Source organism: Ochotona curzoniae, unplaced genomic scaffold (assembly GCF_017591425.1).
Source record: "Ochotona curzoniae isolate NIBS_2020 unplaced genomic scaffold, NIBS_Ocur_1.0 contig_883, whole genome shotgun sequence".
Taxonomy (NCBI): domain Eukaryota; kingdom Metazoa; phylum Chordata; class Mammalia; order Lagomorpha; family Ochotonidae; genus Ochotona; species Ochotona curzoniae.
The window spans coordinates 42,415,001-42,437,888 of NW_024466599.1; the positions used below are offsets into that span (position 1 = coordinate 42,415,001).

The following is a 22,888-nucleotide window of genomic DNA, read 5'->3' on the forward strand; positions in this document are numbered from 1 at the left end:
TCTCCCTTCTTGGTTTCCTTGCTTCTTTCTAACACAGAGAAAGCAAGAGACCTTTCATGTGCTAGCCAACTTCCAAAATGCCCAAAATGGTCACATCTGGATAGGGCCTGAACTAAGAACTGACAATTCAATTCAGGTCTCCCATATGGGTGACAAGAATCCAAATATCTGAGCTATTAGCACTGCCTCTTAGTGTCTGCATTATCAGCAATCTGGAATTATAAGCTATCCAAAGGCACAGTAAACCCAATATATTTGGTATTGTAACACTGAGAACCCTAGAACAGTTTCTAGGCAGGAAGGTAATACTTCAGTAACCGAGGCATTACTATAACTATCCGAAGGCTGACCATGCTCTCTCCTACAGTGGGGCAACATATCTAGTGATGTGGCTCTTTGGTAACACAGCACATTTTCCCCAAAATTGAATATTTCAACAAAGAAAATAAAGAACTGCTGGGGCTAATGCCATGTATAGTAGGTTAACTACCTGCCTGCAGTGCAGGCATCCCCTGTGGGTACCAGTTCAAGTTCTGGCTGCTCCACTTCCAATCCAGCTACCTGCTAATGTGCTTGGGAAAACAGTGAAAGAGGGTCTCTTGGGAGACCAGGAAGAAGCTCCAAGTTCCAAGCTTTGGATGGCTAAGCTCTGGTCATTGAGACCACTGGGCAGTGAGCCAGCAGAGATGGAAGATCTCTTTCCCTCTGTCTCTCCTTCTCTCTTTAAATCTGCCTTTCAATTAAAAAACAATAAATCTTAAAAAAAAAGCCATACTTTTACCACAGGCAAGACCAATTCAGGTTTCCTTGAAAGTAACAAATTTCCAGCATAATAATTAATACTAATCTTACCTCTCACAAGAAAAAGACATGATAAATTTGGATTAACAAGAGATTAAGTAGACAACTCTCCGTCTGGAAGTTTTATATCAGGAACAATGGAAGAATAATAGAGGGAGTATTTAAGTATATTTAGAATTAGATCATTTTCTATGCCAGCTTATTACAAATGCAGGTATAGTTTTTAAAGCAATGTTTTCAAATGAGAAAATATGTGGACTACCTCCTTCAGCATCAAAGAGAAGGTTGTAAATATGCAAATCTCTGATTACTCCCTGTGTGCTAAATCAGAATGTGCAGAAGTGGATGGGAGTCAGGAAGAGAATTTGCAAACTTATCAGGTAATCCTAATGCATATCAAATGTGATCTTTTATTTTCCATATAATTTCAGAAATAATATTAATGAGAACTACTACTAATCATAGCATAATAAAGTTATAATACACATCAAGACAGAAAATGCAAGGAAATAAATAATGCAATCTCAATTACAAAATTACAAATTTCATTTAATAAGATAGCAAATTTCTTCGGGTTGAAAAATAACCCAAACTATTAAGAACCATTTATTCTCTTAATTTACTGAAGCTCACTGAATAAACTCAATCAGTGTTGGAAAAACTGTCAAGTTCTTTTTTTTAATTAACAAATAAAAGTAAGTTTTATGAACTTGACAGGCTAATGCTTAGTTGAATCTGTGTTGTTACCAATGACTCTCATTTGGTTTTAGGAGACCATACTGTGGGGAAGAAATGATCATGATACAGAAGAGGACCTTCCCACATACTCCATCTTATCATGGCAACATATGACATGTCTTTTTTTATGATACAACTAAAAGGGTCTTTCTGTAAGATCCTTCATCTCAAAAATAAGGCTAAGGAAATTTCTTTGAGCTTTTTTTACTTAAACTTGGAACTGAATTGTATATATGAAGAAGTATTCACCCATTATTTAATAACTGGATAATATTAAGTCTTTAAATGAAAAATTGAAGTAATTGTATAGAGTTAAGTCAAAACAGAATCTTTACTCAAATATTTTACAAATATAACTCCCGTACTTTCATGATTTAAGGTACATTAGCAAAAATAAACAAGTTGTATAAAATCTAACGCAATATATACAAAAACATCTTTGCCATCTACTCCCTAAATAATTTTGAAGGGATTAAAGTGCTTTAAAAATCAAGATATTATTTCATTTTTGATAAACAGATTTTAGAATATTATCTTTTCTTTAATATTTTAACTCCTTATATAATGAAGAGGCAAAAATTCCAAATATAAAATTAAATGCCTTTGAAGGACACTGAGCTCCCTCTGGTGAAAGCATAACAAGTTTATTAAGTAAGCACCACCTCTGGAATTATAATCCCCTCTGGCTTCTTCCACTGAGTTTATTGGTTCAATTTTCATAACCATGAGCATCATTAGGGCAATGCAGTAATTAAGAGTTGTTAGAAAGTGAATTCTCAAACTGCAGATTAGAAAATTAAACTATTTCCTGATTACATATTAATGGAGCACAACAATAGCAGTTGCCATAAGCTTGGAAGGCAACCAAGGGATAAATCTGTGTACTTAATTACCATAAACAATGGCTGCATAGAAATGAAGTTTTATGCACATTCCCTTCTGTAATATGTCTGATATCAGTACACACTTGACAATTCTTGTTCAATTATCTCTATTATTTAATGCGCTGTGAACGGCTCTGTGTAAATAAAATTAACCACCCCAATTACTTTGAATTCATCTAGGGACAACGTAATAAAAAATGTGAAGAATTCTGCATACCTATTAATCTAAAACATTACAGAAGCTTTCCCATATTCTCTTGTCTATATTTATTTTGTCTACACTTATTTTACTGCTCTGTTAATTCAATTATATTTACCATTGGTGGTCAATAGAGTTTTTGTTATTTAATTAACCCTTGTATAGTACCATAAACATGTTCATTATTTGATAATATCTACATGGTCTCAAATGGAGAATAGTGACTATTTAATAATTAACTGAATTTATATCTAACAAGACTTATAAGCCTGTGCATACTCAGAAAAACAGTGAAAAAGTATATGTCTCAAAAATAAAGCTGCAATAAAGTCCAGAATGCAACTTGAACAGAAAACAATATAAATGCAAGGAAATCACTGAGGTAGCCATGATAGAAAACAGTTACATGGACCTAAAAACAATTTTGAATGCTTTAGCCCTATTTTGAATTTCACAGTTACTCAATATAACAGCATTAAAAATCCTCTGTTTCATTCACAGAATATGCTAACTTAGCAATAAGAGTTATACTGTTAAAAATGACAAGATAATTCTATCTCTGTGATAATTTAATGTTAGTCATTATACAGGGAAAATAAATAAATGATAATGACATATTATTCTGCAGTTTGATCACACAAATGTCTTTTCTTTTTAACATCCTCTACACATGACTTTTTTCTTATTTGTTCACAGAGCAAATCTTTTCAGGTTCATATATGGCATTTCAGGAATATGAGCCTAAGATTCTCTAGAAATGTAATAATTTTAAGTATTTAGACTCTAATTGAGGACATCACATTGACTAAACCAGTGTTCATGCCAATGAAGCAGTAATTTTCTATAAGATTTTCTAATGTACCATGAAACTATACTTTTTTAATAGCTGAGATTATATTTTCATATTAAAAGAGATGAAGATTGCACTTTTCTTTTATGGAAGAAACTGAGGAGCCTTATTTCAGAAAATATTAAATGCATACCCAGTGTCATAAATTGTAAGCTGTTTAAATAAAACTAATTACCTTAATTTAGAAGTCAGTCACTTAAGCTTTAACAGTTTTGATTTTAACATATGTCAAAAACTGTGTTTGGGTATTCAGAGGAAATTGATCCTAGACTGAAAATTACCCCCTACACATTATAATGTTCTAGTTTCAGAACCTTTTAAAGATTAGCAAAGAGCTAGGTGTTTCTTTTGAAGAGAAGCTTGTTTTTATCCCTTTGATAACTCCAGATGAGGATGTTTTACAACCTGATTTTCATGTATATCAATTACTATGACCAGCAAACAGAAATAATATTAAGAGGCATATGAAATCTCTGGGTCTCTACTGAACAAAATGATTTGGGCTTGCTTTTTGCACAATCTAAGTGAATATTGATCTGTTTCTTCTAAGTCACTAATTATAAATCAGAAAAGGTGATGAGAGGATACAAAGAATTATTAATAAAACCCTAGAAAAATCAGAATTTCACTGCGAAGATGACAGATGAAGCAGATGATATCTGGGAGTAAGGCTCAACTGGCCATCATATTGGATTTGACTCCTGTTTGACTACATACAGACTAAGTGGACAAGTTACTGACTCTTTTGGGCTTCGTTTTCCTCATCTAAAAAATGTGACCATTTATAGCTTTTATGTATTAGTAGCACTGATGTCAAAGGGCTAGGCTATGGTGGGAGACAACAAAGTAGTACATCTACAGCATTTTCCATAGAGCTAAATATGTAACACCTATGTAATAAATATTGGTCAATAATGTAATCTTTTACCATTTTTTTACTTATTTATTTATTTGAAAGGAAGATAGATAGACCTAGAGATAAGTAGAGAGGGCTTTCCCAGCCATTGTTTCACTCCCGCAAAATGAATGTAACAGGCATGGCTAGGTCAGGCTGAAGCTAGGGCAGGAAATGGAAACTCTATCTGAGTCTTGCAAGTGGATTTAGAGACCCGAGTACATGAGCTACCACTTGCTACCTTCCAGGGTTCCCACTGGCAGGAAGCTAGAATCACAGAGCCACAAATAAAATCCAGGGACACTAATATGAAATGCAGGTCTCACATGCAATAGCTCAACTGCTGTGCCAAAACCCACCTCTACTTTCATCTTTAGATATAGATAATGGATAATTCTGGAGATTAAAAGGAATTAGGTTCCAGTAACAATTCACAGAAATTTTGTTTTTCATTCTTTTATGTCCCCAATTCCCTGTTTTAAAATAAATTTACTACTACATTTGGTGTCTCAAAACATAAAAAACATGCTGAGGATCATGGCGAAGATTTTAAGATTAACTAATTTATTTGAAAGGCATAATGGAGAAACACACACACACACACAGCTTCCATCAGTTGGCTTACTCCTTAAATGGTTGCAAAGGACAAGAATGAACTAGGCAGAAGCTAGGTGCCAAGAACTCCACTCTAGTCTACCACATAGGTAGCAGGGGCCCAAGTATTTAGGCCATCTGCTGCCGTCATTCCAGATGTGTTAGTTAGAAAACAGGACTGGGAACAGAGCAGCCAGTACTTAAATTGTCATTGCAATGTGTGGTACCAGTGTGGCAAACAGTGGCTTAACTTGTGTCACAATGCCAGCCCCCAAAGTTTATTTATTTACCTTTATAAACTTAAGACTTACTCATTTCAAAAGTAATTGAGAGAAATAGAGAGAGAAAGAGAAAGAGAGAGAGAGAGAGAAAGAGAGAGAGAGACAGACAGACAGACAGACAGACACCTTTCATCTTCTGTTCATTCCCCAAATGGTTGTAATGGCCAGAGCTTGGCTGGTCTGAAGTAAGGAGCCTGAAGCTTCCAGGTCTCCCATGTGGGTTTAGGGTCTGTGGTCCCTCCTCTGCTACTTACTCAGGTACATTAGTAGGGAGATGGATCAGAGTGGAGTAGTGGGAACTTGAACTGGTGCTCATATGGGATGCCAGCACTTCAGGTGGAGGCTCAAACTAGAATCCCATGGCATTGTCCCCTAGCCCCTGAGTTTTTAATTCAGTCTTTTCCCTAGGTATATTTAAGATACTTATGTATTAAAACATTTTAAAAAGATTTCTTTATTTTATTTGAGAGAAAGAGAGAGAGAGAGAAATATTTATCTCCTGGTTTGCTCTCCACATGGCGGTAACAGCCAGGGCTGGGCCAGTTCAAAGCAGGAGCTAGGAGCTTCATTCATGTTTCCCATGTGGAGGCAGGGGGCATGCATTCATCCTCCTGTTTACTCCCAAATGGTTGAAAATGCTGGGTGTTCAGGCCCAGAGCTGGAAATTCAACCCAGGTCTCTCATCTAGAGTGGTAGAAACTTGAATTACCACTGCTGTCTTTTGGTGTGCGCAATATCAGGAAGCTGGAATTAAGTACCAAACCCAGGTATTTGGATATGGATGGACAAATTGTTTAAATGTCTATCCCTACCTAGTATTTTTGTTATTGTTGCTGTTAAAGATTTATTTATTTTCCTGGAAAATCAGATACACAGAGAGGAGGCAAGACAGAGGAAGATCTTCCATCTGATGATTCACTCCCCAAGTGGTCACAAATGCCCGAGCTGAGCCAATACAAAGCCAGGAGCCCAGAGCCTCTTCCGCATCTCCCACATGGGTGCAGGGTCCCAAGGCTTTGGGCCATGATTGACTGCTTTCCCAGGCTGTCACAGGTAAGGAGCTGGATGGGAAGCAGCATTGCTGGGATTAGAACCAGTGCCCATATGGGACCCTGGCGCGTTCAAGGCGAGGACTTTAGCCACTAGGCTACCATGCCAGGCCCTTTACCTAGTATTTTTTAAAAAGTCATCTAGGTTACTGTTCCTGCTAGGACAGGAGGTGAACTGAGTAGGGCTGGCTCATGGACCCACTGGTATGCGCAAAAACTGGCACTGGGAGAGGTTCTGATGGAGGAGCCTGGGCAACTTCTCTGGCAGGACACAGTCCCTACAGGTAAGCGTAAGAAGCACAATAGGGAACAACCCAGAACAGGCTATGGCATACACATTACATGGATTGGGGGCAGACCAGGCTGAACCTGTTCACATTACCTACTGGTGAATCCAAGCACCAGAACAGTGTGGGTCGAGCCAGGTTCAGTTGCAACACATACCAGTACACAATAAGCAATGCCAAGGTGAGATGAGCCATACCAGATGTGGTTGCAGTGCCCAAACAGCACATGTGAAAATCAGGGGGAGAAGGCAAAGCCGACAAGGGAATGTGGGCTCCCCTGCTGGACAACTACTTCCACTGGAAAGCATGAGTTGGGATGGGGGCAGTTCAGACTAGGCAGGGCTAAAACACCTGTGGGCCTCATTGAGCTAGATAACGGAATGGTCACAGTGGGCTGACTATTCCGACTGGTCCAAGCAAAATTTAGAGTGGTTAAGGGTTGTTTGGGCTTAGCCGCAGCATTAGCTGGAAGAGGCTGGCACTGGGAGCTAATTCTGTCAAGTCAAATGCCAGAACCACCTGGAGAGTGCAAAATCAGGGAGTGGGTGTGGCCTAGAAGGGAAATAGTGGGCACCTCCCTCAGGGTTACCACCCTCACTGGTCAGCACAAAAACTAGGTTAGGGGCAGGGGTGGCTAGACAGAAATCACCTGCCAGTAGGTATATGGGCTGGATAATAGGTTGGTTGGGTTAAACTAGGCTTCAATGTCCATTGACATGTGCGAGAGCTAAATGGTATGTGGACAGACTGGACAAGCCTGCGGTACATACTGGTAGGCATGGGACCCAGGGTAGGGGGCAGAACTGATGGGGGTTATGGGGAGTCGCTCCAACTAGGCTGCAGCTCCAACTGGTTTGTGTGAGGACCAAGTATGAAGTGGGTAGAATCGAGCAGGACTACAACACCCGTTGGTTCACGAGGAAGACAGGGCTGGAAACAGAATGGACCCAGCAATTGCAACAACCAGCATGTGCATAAGTTGATTGGGACGACGGATGGTGTTGGAGTCTGTACTAGCAAACTCACGCAAGAATCACATCTGGGATCATCTCAGATGAAGTTTCTTTGGAGATCCCTCCAACTGAACTGCTGATCTTGGAACCCCAACCATCAAGAGACTGTCAGCCAGTGGACTCTGAATAGGTTTCATTGCGATTGGAACTGTGAGATTGGCAGCAATCCAGAACTGATGAACTATCAAAACTGTTTGAGCAGGACCCTTGGAGCGCGCCTCCTGTTGAGGATTGGGGATGGGTGGGAGGTTGGGTAGGGCTTTTCTCTTTGTTACTCTCCTAACCCCAGATACAGGGGAAAATGATAATATTAGTGTGGAAACAATGGTATTACCCACTTTTACCCTGTAGTCCTTGACCCTTGGTACCCTAATCAACTAAGATTATTTAAAAAAAAAAAGTCATCTAGGCTTTTGGAATGCAGATTTTTAAAAAGGCATCAGGGCCAGTACTGTGCTACAGTGCGGTAAACCTGTACCTATAGCACTTACATCTGATAGTACACCAGTTGGAGTCTAGCTACTCCCCTTTTTTTTTCTAATAATACATTTATTTTATTTTTAATTATGTTTACATAGTTAAGGAGTATGTAAGCCCATGTGGATCACAAAATAGTGTGGGAGGGTCAAAGAATGAGGGAAAGTGGATGAGACAACTGTTTCTAATCTCCTTTTTTTTTCCCCCCCTGTATCTGAGGAAAGTAGGGAGAGAAGAGGACAGGGCTACTCCCAGCAGCTCACGCTCATCAGTACCTGGGGATGGGGGATGGCCATCCAATGTCATCCCAGGGTTCCCTATGCAAAACATGTTCTGAGGGTACTGCTTAAATGATTTTGATAGTTCTGAGACACTATTGATTTTTTTGCTCCAAGGTTGAAGAAATCTTTCCAAGGTCCATTAGCGGATATAGTCCACCTTAGAGTCTCCACTCACCCAGATACTTGCTGTCAAGCTTGGCTGGGAGACCTGTCCAATTTGTTCTGCCCTCCAAGGTACTAGATATTCTCCACAAGCCTCAATGAACTGGTTGTCATGTCTCGCATGAGCACCTGGGCATGCAATCTGTTGCACAGGCCTCCGCAACCAAGGAGACCCAGTTCTGATACATGCACTCCATGGACAGATGACAGATCCTGTGATTTTCCCCATGGTTAGTGTTCTGAATTCAATGGTCCAGTTGGGGGTTCCCTCACTAGAAAAGAAACCTCACCAGAGGTGAGCCCAGACCTGACTCCCGTGTGTGCTGGCCAGGGCAGGGTCTGGCTCAGTCCATCACCACCCACACCAGCCTACACAAACACTGGTGGTTGCAGCTACCCAATCAGCTCTGTTCCCAGCTCCATCTTATACAGTAACCACTGGATGTTGCTGTCCAGCCCATCCCTTCCTATCATACACTCAGCCCTCACACACACCAGGAGGAACTGCAGACTAGTTGGGGCAAACCCTAGTAAGCCCAACCAGGTCTCTCCTCAGCCCCAGTTCCTGTGCATCCTGGGGTGTGCAGCAGACTGGTCCAGTCCATCCCACATTCCATTTGGCTCTTATACACATCAATGGGTGTTGCAGCCTAGCTCAGCCTGATGAACCTCACTATCCAGTCTATACTCATGCCTGTGGGTGCCATTGCCTACCCATACAGGCCTACCCCCAACGTTGGTTCCCAAGCCCACATTCTCCCTACTAGGGTCACTGCCAGTCCCAGATATTGTACTTTCCAAGTGGTTCTGCAGTCTGGCCTGACAGGACTTGCCCCAAGTCCCAGTACCAGCTAGCCAACGCCATATCAAAACCCAACTCAGCCACTCCACTTTTGATCCAGTTCCCTGCTAATGTGCCTGAGAAAGCAGCTGATGATGGCCCAATTAATTGGGCCTGTGCATCCACATGGGAAATGCAATGAAACTTCTAGCTCCTGGTTTAGGCCTGGCCCAGTCCTGACTGTTGCAGCCATTTGGGGGAGTAAACCAGCAAAGGAAAATCAGATTTCTTTTTCTTTGCCTCTCCCACTCTTTAACTCTGCCTTTCTTCATCTCTGTCTTTCCTTTCACATAAACAAATAACATTAAAAAAGGTTGTAAAATCAGTACTTTTGATCCTATACTTAAGAAAACTACCATGATCTTTCATTTACTACCTAAAGGTTAAAAAGTTGTAAGATACAATTTTATTATAATCCTTCTTCGCAAATGTTTACTTTTTATACTCATAATGTAGACATCACCTTCTTCAATAACTGAATCATTAGATTAAAACACTATTACAGTAGGAGAGTTTGATAATCCATAAAATAAAGCTAGAATTGTACCGAAAAAGAAACATCATTTATCATAGTAACATCACTTGTAGCATACAGTACAAGGCCCCATAACATATCCATCATAGGCTCCACTTTTTACAAAGATTACAACATTGCTGGCGCAGTTCCATCAATCACTACATTTACATGCACTGTATCAGCTTGGAATGCATACAGTACATATTTTTGCTCCTCAAGTAACCTGTATAAACTTCCTAGAAACTTACTCCTCCTCAATAACTTTATACATACATCATTAAGAGCTGGTAGGAAAAAATTTAAAATATCTTCAATATTTGCCTAAGGATCTTACAGGTCTCAATGCAGAATGACAGAAAATAAAACTGAGCTTGTATTGTAGTGTAGTGGGTTAGCTGTCATCTATAAATGCTGGCATACCATACGGGTGTTGGTTCAAGTCCTGGCTGCTCTGCTTTCAATCTAGCTTCTTGCTAGCAGGTCTGAGAAAACAGAAGAGGATGGTCTAAATGATTTGGACTTTTGTACCTATGTGGGAGAGCTGGAAGAAGCTTGTGGCTCTTGGCCCCTGGCTACTGGATTTAGCCTGGCCCATCCCTAGCCACTGTAGCCATTTGAGGAGAACCAAATTGGATGAAACATCTCTCCCTGTCTCCCTCTACTTACTCCTGGCTCCCAACTCCCACCCCCATCATTTTGCCTTTTGAGTTCAGACTATCACTGAATCAGCATTGTTCAACAATTTTAGAGGGAAGCAGATGTAAAAATCCCAACCTTATTTATACCTTATGCAGCTCCCCTGGCATGTCTCCAACTTGTTGCATTACCTATTAAGACTCTCTTTTCAACAAGTTCTAGATGAAAGGGCAGTTAGCCTAGAGGTTAAGATGCTTATGTCCCACAGAGGAGAACCTGGCTTCAATATTCAGCTGGTAGTTCCTGACTCTAGCTTCCTGCTATCACAGACCCTAGCAGTGACGACACAAGTAATCAGATTCCTGACATCCATATGACATTGAGCTGGACTGACCTCTCAGCTTTCAGGTCCTGACTACAGCCTGGAACTATCCCCAGATTTTGGTAGGTATTTGAAGAGTGAACCAACTGAAAGGAACACTAACCTCTCTCGCTGAATCTCAAACAAACAAACAAACAAACAGACACTGAATAAAACTTCTCAGAAAATATGTATTATAAAAACCACACATGAATTTCAACAAAACAAAACAAGCTTATCTTTTAATGTAATCTTTCTACAATTTAAAAAAGTAATTCATTTTCATTTAATTTGAAAGAGACAAAAAGAGAAAGAGACTGTCTATCAACTGGTTCATTTGCCAAATTTCCATGACAGCCAGGGCTGGGCCAGGTCTAAAGACAGGAGTCTAGAACTCTGGTTCTCCCACGTAGGTTGTAGGGAATCAAGTACTTGAAAAATCATGTGGTGCCTCTCAAGGTTTGCATTAGCAGGAATCATAGGTTGGCAGCAGAAAGCCTAGGATACAGGTATTCTAAGCTGGGATTTTTTTTTAAAAGAGATTTATTTTATTTTTATTGCAAAGTTAAATATATAGAGAGGAGGAGAGACAGAGAGGAACATCTTCCGTCCGTCCAATGATTCACTCCCTAGGTGACCGCAACGGCCGGTGCTATGCTGATCTGAAGCCAGGAGCCAGGAGCTTCTTCCAGGTCTCCCATGTGGTACAGAGTCCCTAGACTTTGGGCAGTCCTCAACTGCTTTCCCAGGCCACAAGCAGAGAGCAGGATGGGAAGTGGAGCTGCTGGGATTAGAACCGGCGCCCATATGGGATATTGGTGCGTTCAAGGCATCGTGCCATTTATTTCTGCTCAACTTACTCTATAAAAATTGTGAAGTACTTTTGTGTATTCTTTTCCTATTCTCTTGCTAGAGCCTTGTGCCAGCATGTCAGGGTTTTTTTTTTTTAAACTGAAACAATTGAAAGAAGTGTGTCTGTTATATATAAAATAGATATATGGTGGGGGACTTCCACCTCTGGCTCCAGCATTGCATAAGGAGTCCTAGAGACTTCATTTCTGATGCAGCTCCCTAACTAATGACCTGGAAAGGAAGTGCAGAATGGCCCAAGTCTGGGCTCCTGCATGCACCCACCTGGGAGACCTGGAAAAAGCTCCAGGCTTCAGACATTGTGGCCATTTGAGAAGTGAACTAGCGGATGGAAGATTTGTCTGTCCTCTCTCTGTAACTCTCCTTTTCAAATATATAAACAAACAAATCTCAAAAAAAGAAAAAGGCAAGCAAAATGAATTAAGAGCCAGGAAAATCAAAAAGCCTGAATTCAAGACCTAATTCTGCCATTACCTAATAGGGTCAACTTAAGTGAGTCATTTCCCCTATCATATCCCCTATGAGTCTCAGTTCTGTCGTGTAATGAATATGGATACTCTCTGGCTGAGACTCAGAAGGTAGCTGAAATTTCGTACATGCTAGAAAAAAGGTACTAGAATATTAAATGAAGAATTGGAATATACAGGAATACAGAAATGGAATGGATTAATATATTCTTCAGAGTTTTTAGCACCTTACTTTGTACTTTCAGATATAAACTCGTTTTGAGGTAAGTCTGCAAATAGTACTTATATGGGAAGAGGGTCGAACTCATTCAAGTTGACTCTCTGAGTTTATCAAATTGCAAGACCAAATTAGATTTAGTCTAAATCTATAGTACAGATTCAATCATAATCAAATTCCGTGCTAGGGAGTAAAAAATACAATAAGCCCCAAAGAGATTCTAGGATAAATTTGCAGTGTCTGACTAAGTTTTAGATCATAAACTATCTTCAGATAAAATTTAGTGTTTCAAGGCTTCACTAATGAAATGTGGAGAAGGAAGGAGAACTCAAGTCTACCCTGTTTAAAACCCTCAACAGGAACCCAGCACAACAGCCTAGTGGTTAGATCCTCATCTTACAACCCCAGGGATCCCAGATAACGCCGGTTCGTGTCCCAGCTGTTCCACTTCCCATCCAGCTCCCTGCTTGTGGCCTGGGAAGGCAGCAGAGGATGGCCCAAAGTCTTGGGATCCTGCACCTGTGTGGTAGGCCTACAAAAAGCTTCTGGATCCTGGTTTTAGATTGGCTCAGCTCTGGCCACTTTGGCTACTTGGGGAGTGAACCAGCAGATGGAAGATCTGTCTCTCCTTCTCTCTGTAAGTCTGATTTTCCAATAAAAATAAATGAATCTTAAAAAAAAATCCTCAACAAATTAGACCCCTTGTCTAAATGAAAGGAGGAATCAGAATTTTTAGCTTCTTTTCTAGTGGTTTAAGATTTCCTGTATAGTAATATCTAACTTAACCAGTATAGTCAGGTAAGATGATCGATCCATTTCCAATTGCTTAAGAAGAGATTAAAAAGTCTTTGCAAAATACTTAAAATAAATAATTTAAAAATGTTTAAATTCATATTTAAAATTTTACATTAATTTTGGAGTGGTGTTGTGGCACATTGGGTTAAGCCACTATTTGCAATGCCAGCCTCCCATATCAGAGGGTGGTAGGTTTGTGTCCTGGATGCTCCATTTCTGACCCCATGAATATGCTTAAGAAGGTATTGGAAAATGGCACGAGTGCTTCAGTCTCTGTCATCCATGTGGAGGATATGGATGGTGCTCTGGGTTCCTGTACTTGGCCTGGACCAGCCCCAACCACTATGGCCATCTGGAGAGTGAACCAGTGGATAGGTTCCTGTGTCTCTCCCTTTTGCTCTGTTATTATCCCTTTTGCTCTGTTATTATCCCTTTTGCTCTGTCCTTCAAATAAATAAATCTTTTTTTAAAAAACAAAAAACAGTGTATTAGCTTATGGGTCCATGCTGAATCCATACAGCTCTATATGTATAAAGCTTGGCATACATTGTAACTTGTCAAGGGAATAGTAATAATGGTCTAGGTAATCTGGTACAGTAGGAAGGGCCCTGTGTGGTAACAGTTCTAGAGACCCGAACTTAGTCCAAGCTCTACCACTCAGTGATCTGTGTCACCTTAGCCATTCCTCCTTGCCTCCATCTGTTTGTCTGTACAATGAGAGGACTGGGTAATAGCTTCTTTGTTTTTAACAGTCTTTTTTTGTCTTAATTTTACTTTTTCTTCAAACTATTCAAACAAGCCTCTTTCAAATAAATACATTTAGAACCTCTCTATTTGAGTAAGATAAGAATGCTAGATGTCCATTTACTTTCTGTTCCCTTAATATCCGGGCAATCCCTGAGATGTCTCTGAAAAAGCTTTTTGGCTCCGTAAGAAACCTTATGAAACTCTCTGGGCCAGATAAAGTCCAACTTCTTATCTGTTCTAATATATTTTGATTTCATTGGTAGATGCATTCTCAAAATGACCCATAAAATACTTAATTTTGGAGCTCTTCAATTGTGAGTATAATTTTGGAAAACAGAGGACTTCAGAGAAGGTTTCCAATCTTAAATCATACTGTTCAATTATATTTTAACACTGTCATAAAATTAAAGCAATTTGACCAGGTGAATGGACTTCTGATTTTTTTTAACATTTCTTCTTAATATAGCTTTCAAGTTGGTACAAATTATTTGAAAATATTTCCCATTTTTGTCCTTTTTAAAAAGTACCATTTAAAAGACACACATGTACACACACACTTTTCCAATAGCATATTGTGCTCTTAGATCTGTTCAATCAGCGTTGGTAATCAGCACCAAATAACAATCTACCTTCTGACTAGAAGCTAACTTGTTATTAACCAGTTTTTAAAAGCCTTGTTATATATACCTTAATCCTTTCAAATGCAACTGCGACACAAAGTATTACAGATTTTTAAAAACCTGTTCCCTTGAGGAAAAAAAATTGTGGAGCATCAGTAACCAGATAGTATTCTCAAATTTCAGTGATCTAGTCCATGGAGCCGTCCCCTATGCATAGTGCTCTGTTTCATGCGGTACATGGCTTTAGCTGGCCAAATCTTTTTTTTCCCCCCAATGAATCAGTAGAACAGTAAAGATCTTACTTTTTTTTTAAAAGCAGTGGCATATCAATGAGGCACAGATGTGTATTCCAACTCTGCATGGATGAGCACACTGTTCAATAGTGCTGGCTCACACGGTATCAGGGCGAGTTATCACTTCCCATGAAGGCACTCTTATCACCAGGGCCCAGAGAGGTGGCTGCAAATCGCAGCCTTTTTATTTTCAAGGCAGTTTTGCTGAACATTCAGGCTTCAAAGATTCACACTTCCAAAACTCTATAAGAGTTTGTGAACGCTCAATTTGCCAAAACTGTTTACAGTGTAATTGGGCACCGTACCTGTGTCCATGAGATAGCGAAGGCGCTTCTCCACCAGCGCGGCACGGGTGTCAATTTGCTTTTGCTCATTCTCTAGTGCTGCCAATTCTCCTACAACATACTGACTGGTGTCTTTGAACCCTTTCTGTTAACGAGAACAAACAGGAAGGAAAAAAAAATCACTTGTAAGTTACATTTTTTCTTTCTACAAACACTTAGTAAACCACTTACCTAGAGAACCAAATATACCCTTAGTATCTCCCTTAATACCAAAAAGCAGCTCCCTGTGATTCAGGAATTTTTCATATGTATTATGTATACCAAACTTTTGTCAACAGAGAACCTTCCAGCTGTTTAGTATTATATTTATCATTTCACAGGCAGATCTGCCAGGTTTAAAAAGTTGACACTGAGTTTAAAAAGTCTCTCCTTAGAGTTAAGTCAGATTTACTTAAACATGGACAAGGGGGAGCAGAAGATTTTCCCTTTGGTGATTATCAAAACACCAGTGGCATCTTTATTTCAAAGTGTGATCGCAAAAATGGAATTTTACTGGAATTGATCCTCTAAAAGTATCCATCCTGAGAGAACCAAAGATTTATTCTATAAGAATACAAAATGTAAAAGATATTGTTGATTTCTTAGGGACTATATTATTTAAAATATTTTAAAAAAATGATGAAAGGGAAGTTTGCGTATCTCCATTTTTCCCTCTAGCTGGCTCCTGGACTTCAGCATGTCATTCTGTTGATGTATCACTACTTATTATACAGCAATTCTAACCTGATAAGGGGTTTCAAACTTTACTACAAAGGATCTGATACAACTAGTTTATTGAGCTGGTTAATCTTCCAATTAGCTAAATTTGCATTTCAATTTGAAATTTTACTTTTCATAATCATTTCTATTGAGAAAAACTTACGTTTAGAAGAAATAATGGTTCTATTATAAAGTGTCAGTGTAACTTCAGTTTTTATTTTCATGTAACACATTTAAATAATTAGAGTTACTATTGGTAGTACTGACCCCAAAATGGATTAATTACGGCCCTCCATTTGAAACCCTTTTTTTCATATTTCTAGCACTACAAGTCCTAAGTAGCTGAGAAATATTGAACAACTGCTGAAGTGATTGCCCTCACCAACGCTACTATCTTCAGCACATACAATACTAATCAGAGAAATAAATGTGAACAACCTCCTTCCGTCAAATCCTTTCCCTCTCTACAGGCATGTTAGTATCTAACAGGCTATGAGGAATTATCTTCTGTTACTTTCCAATCAGAAAACACCAAAAATTATGTTATTTATGAGTATGCTTTGTAGTTCTTGTGATCTACTATAATTTATAGGCCTTTTGAACTACTAATTTATAACCACATATGAACTCAATTTATACAAACCTACTGTTAAATTGGTAGTGGCAGTCAATAAGTTTAAACTTGAAATACTTTAACAAATAAAGCTGAAAATTTCTCAGGATAGTCTGATCCAAAAATATCATTGCATTTTTTTAAAGATTCATAAAAATTAAATATTCTTCCATTTCTCTACAAAATTAACACTGGAATTATAATAACCAAATAAGTGCTAAGATTAACTTTAAAATCTGGAATAATCTAGTAAATATTATTTGAATTTATCTGCTAAACAGAAGAATATTTTCAAAAGGGACTTTTCCTTCTCACACTCCCATCCACAGAAAAAGCAAATATAGTTTTGGTTACAAAGACAAAATGGATAAGGTGGCAGAAGTTTTCTTAATATAGGAACAAATTCCTTGTCACTTTTCTTTAGGGTGACTACACAGTATACTCAAGTATTCTGCAACTTACAAGCTTTTCCAAATAGTTCATCAGGAAATACTTGTGAACTATTTTTTTGACTAAGACTTTTCCAAGTGTTCTGAAGTGAACAACTTAAAATGAGAAACTATTAGAGCTCTGAAACACAGCTGGTGACTGTGAGTGCATTACAAGAAATTTAAAATACAATAAGATGATTTTAACCATAAATTAATGAAAATATTTAGGCAAATTTATAGTTAATAAAAAAAAAAGTAGCATCATTAAAACAGACCTACGCTTCCAGACAAAAATACAAGTTAGAACTTGTTCTTCCTGCTTCTGTCCCGCAGCTGTCCATCAAAAGCAGCTTTCTCCCTGCGGTCTATCAAATATTTCCCTCACAAATCAATTTTACACATGATCAGCCCATACCCCTACCGAGCTGAACCTCCCCGTTAATTAAGTGAAGAAATTACCATATATATTATATTAATGCAAACATCATTCAGCTAGTAATTCACGGCTGATCTGGATAATGGAAAGGTTGAACACCCATTAACCCAAGCCAACAAAATGGGTTGGCTGAGAAATTCTAGCAGGTCTCATGTGACTTTTCCCTCTAACTGCAGCTCTGCGGTATCTGCTATTGTAATAATTAAAATCCTCCCGGTAGATCAATACTGGAATCTCTTTATGGGAAGTGCCCTGATGGAAATGTCTCAAGGAAGCTGGGGCTGTGGAACTCTGAAAAATTCATTTTTTTTTATCTGACAATTATCACCACACTGCAGACTAATTCAACAGTGCACCCCTCTCACTCTGCTTTGAATGCACTGGAGATTGACATCTTAAAAAACCTAACATCTCATTTTAACAAATAAAGGCACTATTTCCACATACAGTTTGGAATTATCAGCAATCATGAAACCACACAAAAAATTAATATACATTAAGCACTTCATCTTCTGATGGCTTCCTCTGAGTTTCAGTTATCGCCGCCTTCTCCTCATTTCCTTTCTTTGTATCTTCCTGTATTGATCTCTGCCTTTTCATGTCTTAAAAGAGAGGAAAGACATGTAATATTATTATAAAGTTTGATATTTATATACTGAAATTAGAGATTTATGTTAACAGGTTTTTAGTATATACATTTTGTTAAATATTGTTAAATTATGAGACGAGAAAACATTTTTTCAAAGTGTTCCTACCTGGTCTATTCTCAACATATTGACTGAAAGACTGAAGTTGAGTTTTTCTGACTGTAGAATCCTTGCTAAACACAACAGGATTTTTAAAACGTTCTGTTGCTTTTTGTAACCGTTCAGTCTGGAGATCTTCAGCGCCATTCTAAGAGTAAAACAATACGTGCTTTTAGAGTCCTGATTTCATAAATGTGAAATCACACATTTAGAAAGCATTTTATTTGAGACAATGCAGACTTAGAAAGTTGGAAACTTTCCGAAAGAAAGGGCTTTTTTTTTTTCTAAATAGCTCAACTCTTAAGTTCCATTGTCCATAATGAAAAACTTTGGAATGCAAGGTTTAAACTCTCGATACCTATGATACAAGATGGCATGAACCTCATGTGTTCTCCTAGTGATTGGTATCTTTTCAAAAGCTATGCTGCCTTTTATTCCTCCTACTATTCTGCCCCATCAGCTTGTACAGGCCCACAAAGTTGTATGACAAGAAGAAATAGTTTCTAATTTTATGCTCATTGAGATAAACCACTAATGCTGGATGAAGGCTAAAAAGTAGGATTATAATACTACCCCACTGAACTGCATTTCATCAGCTATAACTTTCCAAAGCCAGATTTGTAAGTAAGCCTTTTACAGCTAAGGAAACTACAATTATCTTTTCCAGAGCTCCCTATGTTAATACTGGTAACAAATTCAAATGGTTCTATCAACAAGAAATATCCCAGAAGACTGAATCATTGCAGTGTGTGGAAGCTGCAGATACCGAGGTGCTGTGTACCAAACAAATATTTCATTTTATACCTAATCTTTTATTATTTTTATTAAGTGTTTTGAAAGTAAATAGGGAAAGGCTAAGATGCATGACTAATAGCTAAGCCTGCTGAATGCTGAAACTGGTTATCAAAAGCTACCAAGACTTTGCCCTTCCTCTGCATTGAGACAATCAGTAATGAGGGAGCCCTCCAATGGCCTATTCTCTAGCCTCAAGGAGGCCAGGGATACAGAATCCTCAAGGGAAGGTAACAGTTTATCCTTTTCCACAAACACAGAATGCCTCATTTATAGACGTGTAAACTGCATTTTATTTAAAAAATAAATAAAAACCCAAATCAATGCTGAAAGCTTCAAGAGAACAGATGGACTCGATATGTTCATTATAAGCATTTTCAAAACCATAAATGAAAAGATTCATAAAGACAATCTGTTTAAAACATGCTTTTGTTGGAATAACTTTAAAAATTATTACATAAGAGATGTCTAGGGAAGCAAAAGCAATTTAATCTAAGTATGTGATTAAATCAAAATGGAAGTGCCTTTTTGAGTTATCTAGTGTAAACACACACACACATCCCATCAACATAATGCTTATAATATCCCAGATATGTACTTGTTAAACTTTTCTTAAAAGCACAAATTTTACTATTATACCCATCTAATAGTCTAAAACTCAAGTCTTTACCAAAATAAACAAACACAGCTAAATTTTTTTTTAAGGCCTGGCAACATGTTAAAAAATCAGTGCGATTAGCCAGCAAATCCCATCTTAAGAAACCTTTTTATGACTAGGGACTTCTGCCACTTTACAAATGTATTCCTCTAAACCCACTAATTCAGTTAGCCTTTTCAATCCATTGTATTATTCTTAGTCCAGCTTCATTCTGCATTAAATCCACTGCAGAAAGCTAAATTGAACGCAAAAAACCAGACCTGATCCAGGCTTCCTTTTGTTCAAAGATAGAGACCCAAAGTCCTCTGGAGCTGCCACACACTTTCATCACCAATTTATAGAAACCGACAATATACGGGAAAAGCAATGAAAGTCATTGTTTTGAGACTTCAAAGCATCTCTGTGTCAGGGGAAGGAAATCCTTTCAGTCAGCAGGGCAGTCCCCATAGTCCGCAGGTGGGTGAAAAGTTATACAGGACTGGAAGTGCCCTAAAGCTAGAGAAATACTAATGATACATGGTGTAGAAAGGGAGAAGGGTAATAAGTGGTGGTGGTGTGTGGAGAATATAATATAAACTAATGTTAAAATGAGACATTTCTGCTAAGTGTTAAACAAGGTAACAGTCACAATGACCAAAACATATGCAAGTATCTTAAATACATTCAATCACATCATTATCTCTAGGTAAACTGTATTCATGAAAATAGCAGAACTTTGCATCTATCTAAACAGATAAAAAAATGAAGGTAACAGAAAAATGCCAAAGTTCTTTTAGAAATATTCTTCTTGGCAAAATATACAGTTTATACAGACATCATAAGTTTTATGGGACTTTTATTCAAAATAGTACTCTGAAACAGTGGTATCTCTGAAAAACTGAATATGAAGTTTGATTTCCATGTGGATATTTAATTACTGGTTATCTAACAAAAAGTTTTAGATCTTAATTTTAGAGCGAAGAGTTAGGGAGGAAACTTTTTAAGACTGTAAGGGGCTAGCAGAAACTGGAATATAAAGATATGGAGCTAAGTGCTTTTAAAAGTAAGAATTACCTTAATGTCTTGCTCTGAGCTCTCAGTTACAGTTTTCTGGGCATCAGTGGAGGGTGAATTTGCAACTTGTGGCTGAGGTTCTAGGAGCTTCTTCAAGTCCACCAGCTTACTATTTTGTTCTGTAAAATATACAAATACCATGAAAAACTGAATGAGATGGGTATGTATACATACACATATATAGATATCATTTGTAGGTGATATAAAATATTATATTTCAAAAAAGGAAAAGATATGAGGGTTTTGAAATAACTAATCATATTAGACACATGCAGCCTGTATGTGATACACGAGACTTCAAGAAGTGTTTAGAAAACAAAAGGAGAAATTCACCTTGATGAAAAAAACAATTGGTATTTATGTGCGATTTTTAATAATACGGATGTTCCATAAGCTTTTTGAAGATTTCTTATATATATTTATATAAATCATTACAAAGGTTACATGCAGTTGAAACAGCTTTTATGAGGGCAGGCATTTGGCCTAGAGAATAAGAGGCTGGTTAAAATGTCTCTGTTCCATACTGGAGTGCCTAGGTTTGATTCCCAGCACTAGCTCCTGATTCCAGTTTCCTGCTAATGCAGAAGCTGGGAGGTAGCAGGTTATAAGGCTCATGTAGCTGGGTCCCAGCCACTCATGGTGGAGACTGGGAATGAATTCCTGGCTCCAAACTTCAGCCTGGCCTTGTCTTGCCTTCTGTAGGTATCTGAAGACTGAAGCAGCCAACAGGAGTTCATTCTCAGAAAAACATACATATTAAAAGAAGCTCTTTCTTAACATGTATCTCAGACATTCACATACAGACCATTAGCATTCAATGCCCACGTATACATGTATACAGCCGCCACTGAAGCAGGACACATGTTTACACATATACTTTCTGCACAGATGGCAGAAATACAAGCACAATGTTTTTTGAAATGTATAAATACAAGTAGAAATATACAATAGGATAGTGGCTAAGAGTTTTTTAAATAAACAACTTCTGAGTTATTTTTATCAAGTATATTAGTCTATAGCAATAAAGTAGAGAAACAAGTGAGAACAAAATATTTCTATTTAATTCACACAAAGCAATTCCTTAATAAAATGATTATAAAAGATATGCCAACCATTTGGTGAATGATATTTTTCATAAAGATTAATAACTTTTCTAATTATAAGACTCATAATAAATGCTATTATCATTACTTTCATGCAAATTGGCTAGTTTATATTGCTAGGCTTCTTTTTTAAACAATATCTGATGAACCATGGTCAAATCAAGATGAAGATTATACAATTTATTATTAAAACATTATGACTTTTATATACATATTAAAAAAAGAATTTTGGGGAAAATAAAGCAAGGAAAAAGTCATAAGACATTCTACGTGCTTTCAGATTCTACTTTGAATTCCTATTTCTTAGTGAGATGAAATAACCACAGATATCAACTGGGAACCCTGTCTATATACATGTCAATACCAACTGGCATGCTTGGGAGCTGTAAGCAATAGAATAATTTATTCCAAACAGGAAGGTGTAAATATGTGTTCTTACTGTAATAAACAAAGTAGGAAGAGTTTTTAAAAACACATGAGTCAAGATAAAATGAACCAGAGTCAAGATAAAATGAACCAATCTTTGAAGTATCTCACAAAGTTTCTACTGCTCAAAGTAGGAAATTTCCCTCATTGTTATAATCTGCTGTAAAATAAGAATATATGCATCACTTACTGTCACTGATTTTAATACTTCTATAAATTGAATGTAAAAGCTTCAGTTCAGTACTTATTCCCTTAGCATTAAGGAGATGCTACAGATTTTTAAGAAAAGCTTTAGCTGGAAGTTTTGGTTGGTGGGCAGGTAAACAACAACCTTTTTTAAAATTCAAATCATACAAGTTCTACATTATTGTAAATTGAAAAAAGGACAAATTGGTTCTAATTTGGGATTAAAAATTTTAAAATTTCCATAAATCTCGCCATCTCTCCAAGCACTCTCTTGGACTTGCATAGTTACAAACATACTGACCTCTATGTAACAACAGTATAATTTAATACTGGGCCATGAAGGAGCTATTGGCAAAAGGATTTCTGGGATGTTCTTTACGATCAGGAAAAGCATGGTCAACTGTTTTCTGGAGAAGTAACAGCATGATTTCAAATAGGGGAAAAATAAAATTAATTAGCTTTGCAGGTGTATGCCATGAATGGGAAAAAGAACGCTGTTCTTTAAAGCATTTTTTTTTCTCCCTAG

The 22,888-nt window shown here is 37.9% G+C and overlaps 1 protein-coding gene across 3 annotated transcripts in view; it reads right to left on the reverse strand.

Moving 5' to 3' along the window:
- EHBP1 (EH domain binding protein 1) overlaps nt 1-22,888 on the reverse strand; it is a 293,792-nt gene that overhangs the window by 40,412 nt on the left and 230,492 nt on the right. For all 3 annotated transcript variants that reach the window (XM_040993344.1, XM_040993342.1, XM_040993343.1), the window contains 4 exons: nt 20,648-20,766; nt 18,154-18,292; nt 17,894-18,000; nt 15,181-15,304 (listed from right to left, as the gene is read on the reverse strand). In XM_040993344.1, the coding sequence (XP_040849278.1) occupies nt 15,181-15,304; nt 17,894-18,000; nt 18,154-18,292; nt 20,648-20,766 (489 nt within the window). The remainder of the gene's footprint in view (nt 1-15,180; nt 15,305-17,893; nt 18,001-18,153; nt 18,293-20,647; nt 20,767-22,888) is intronic.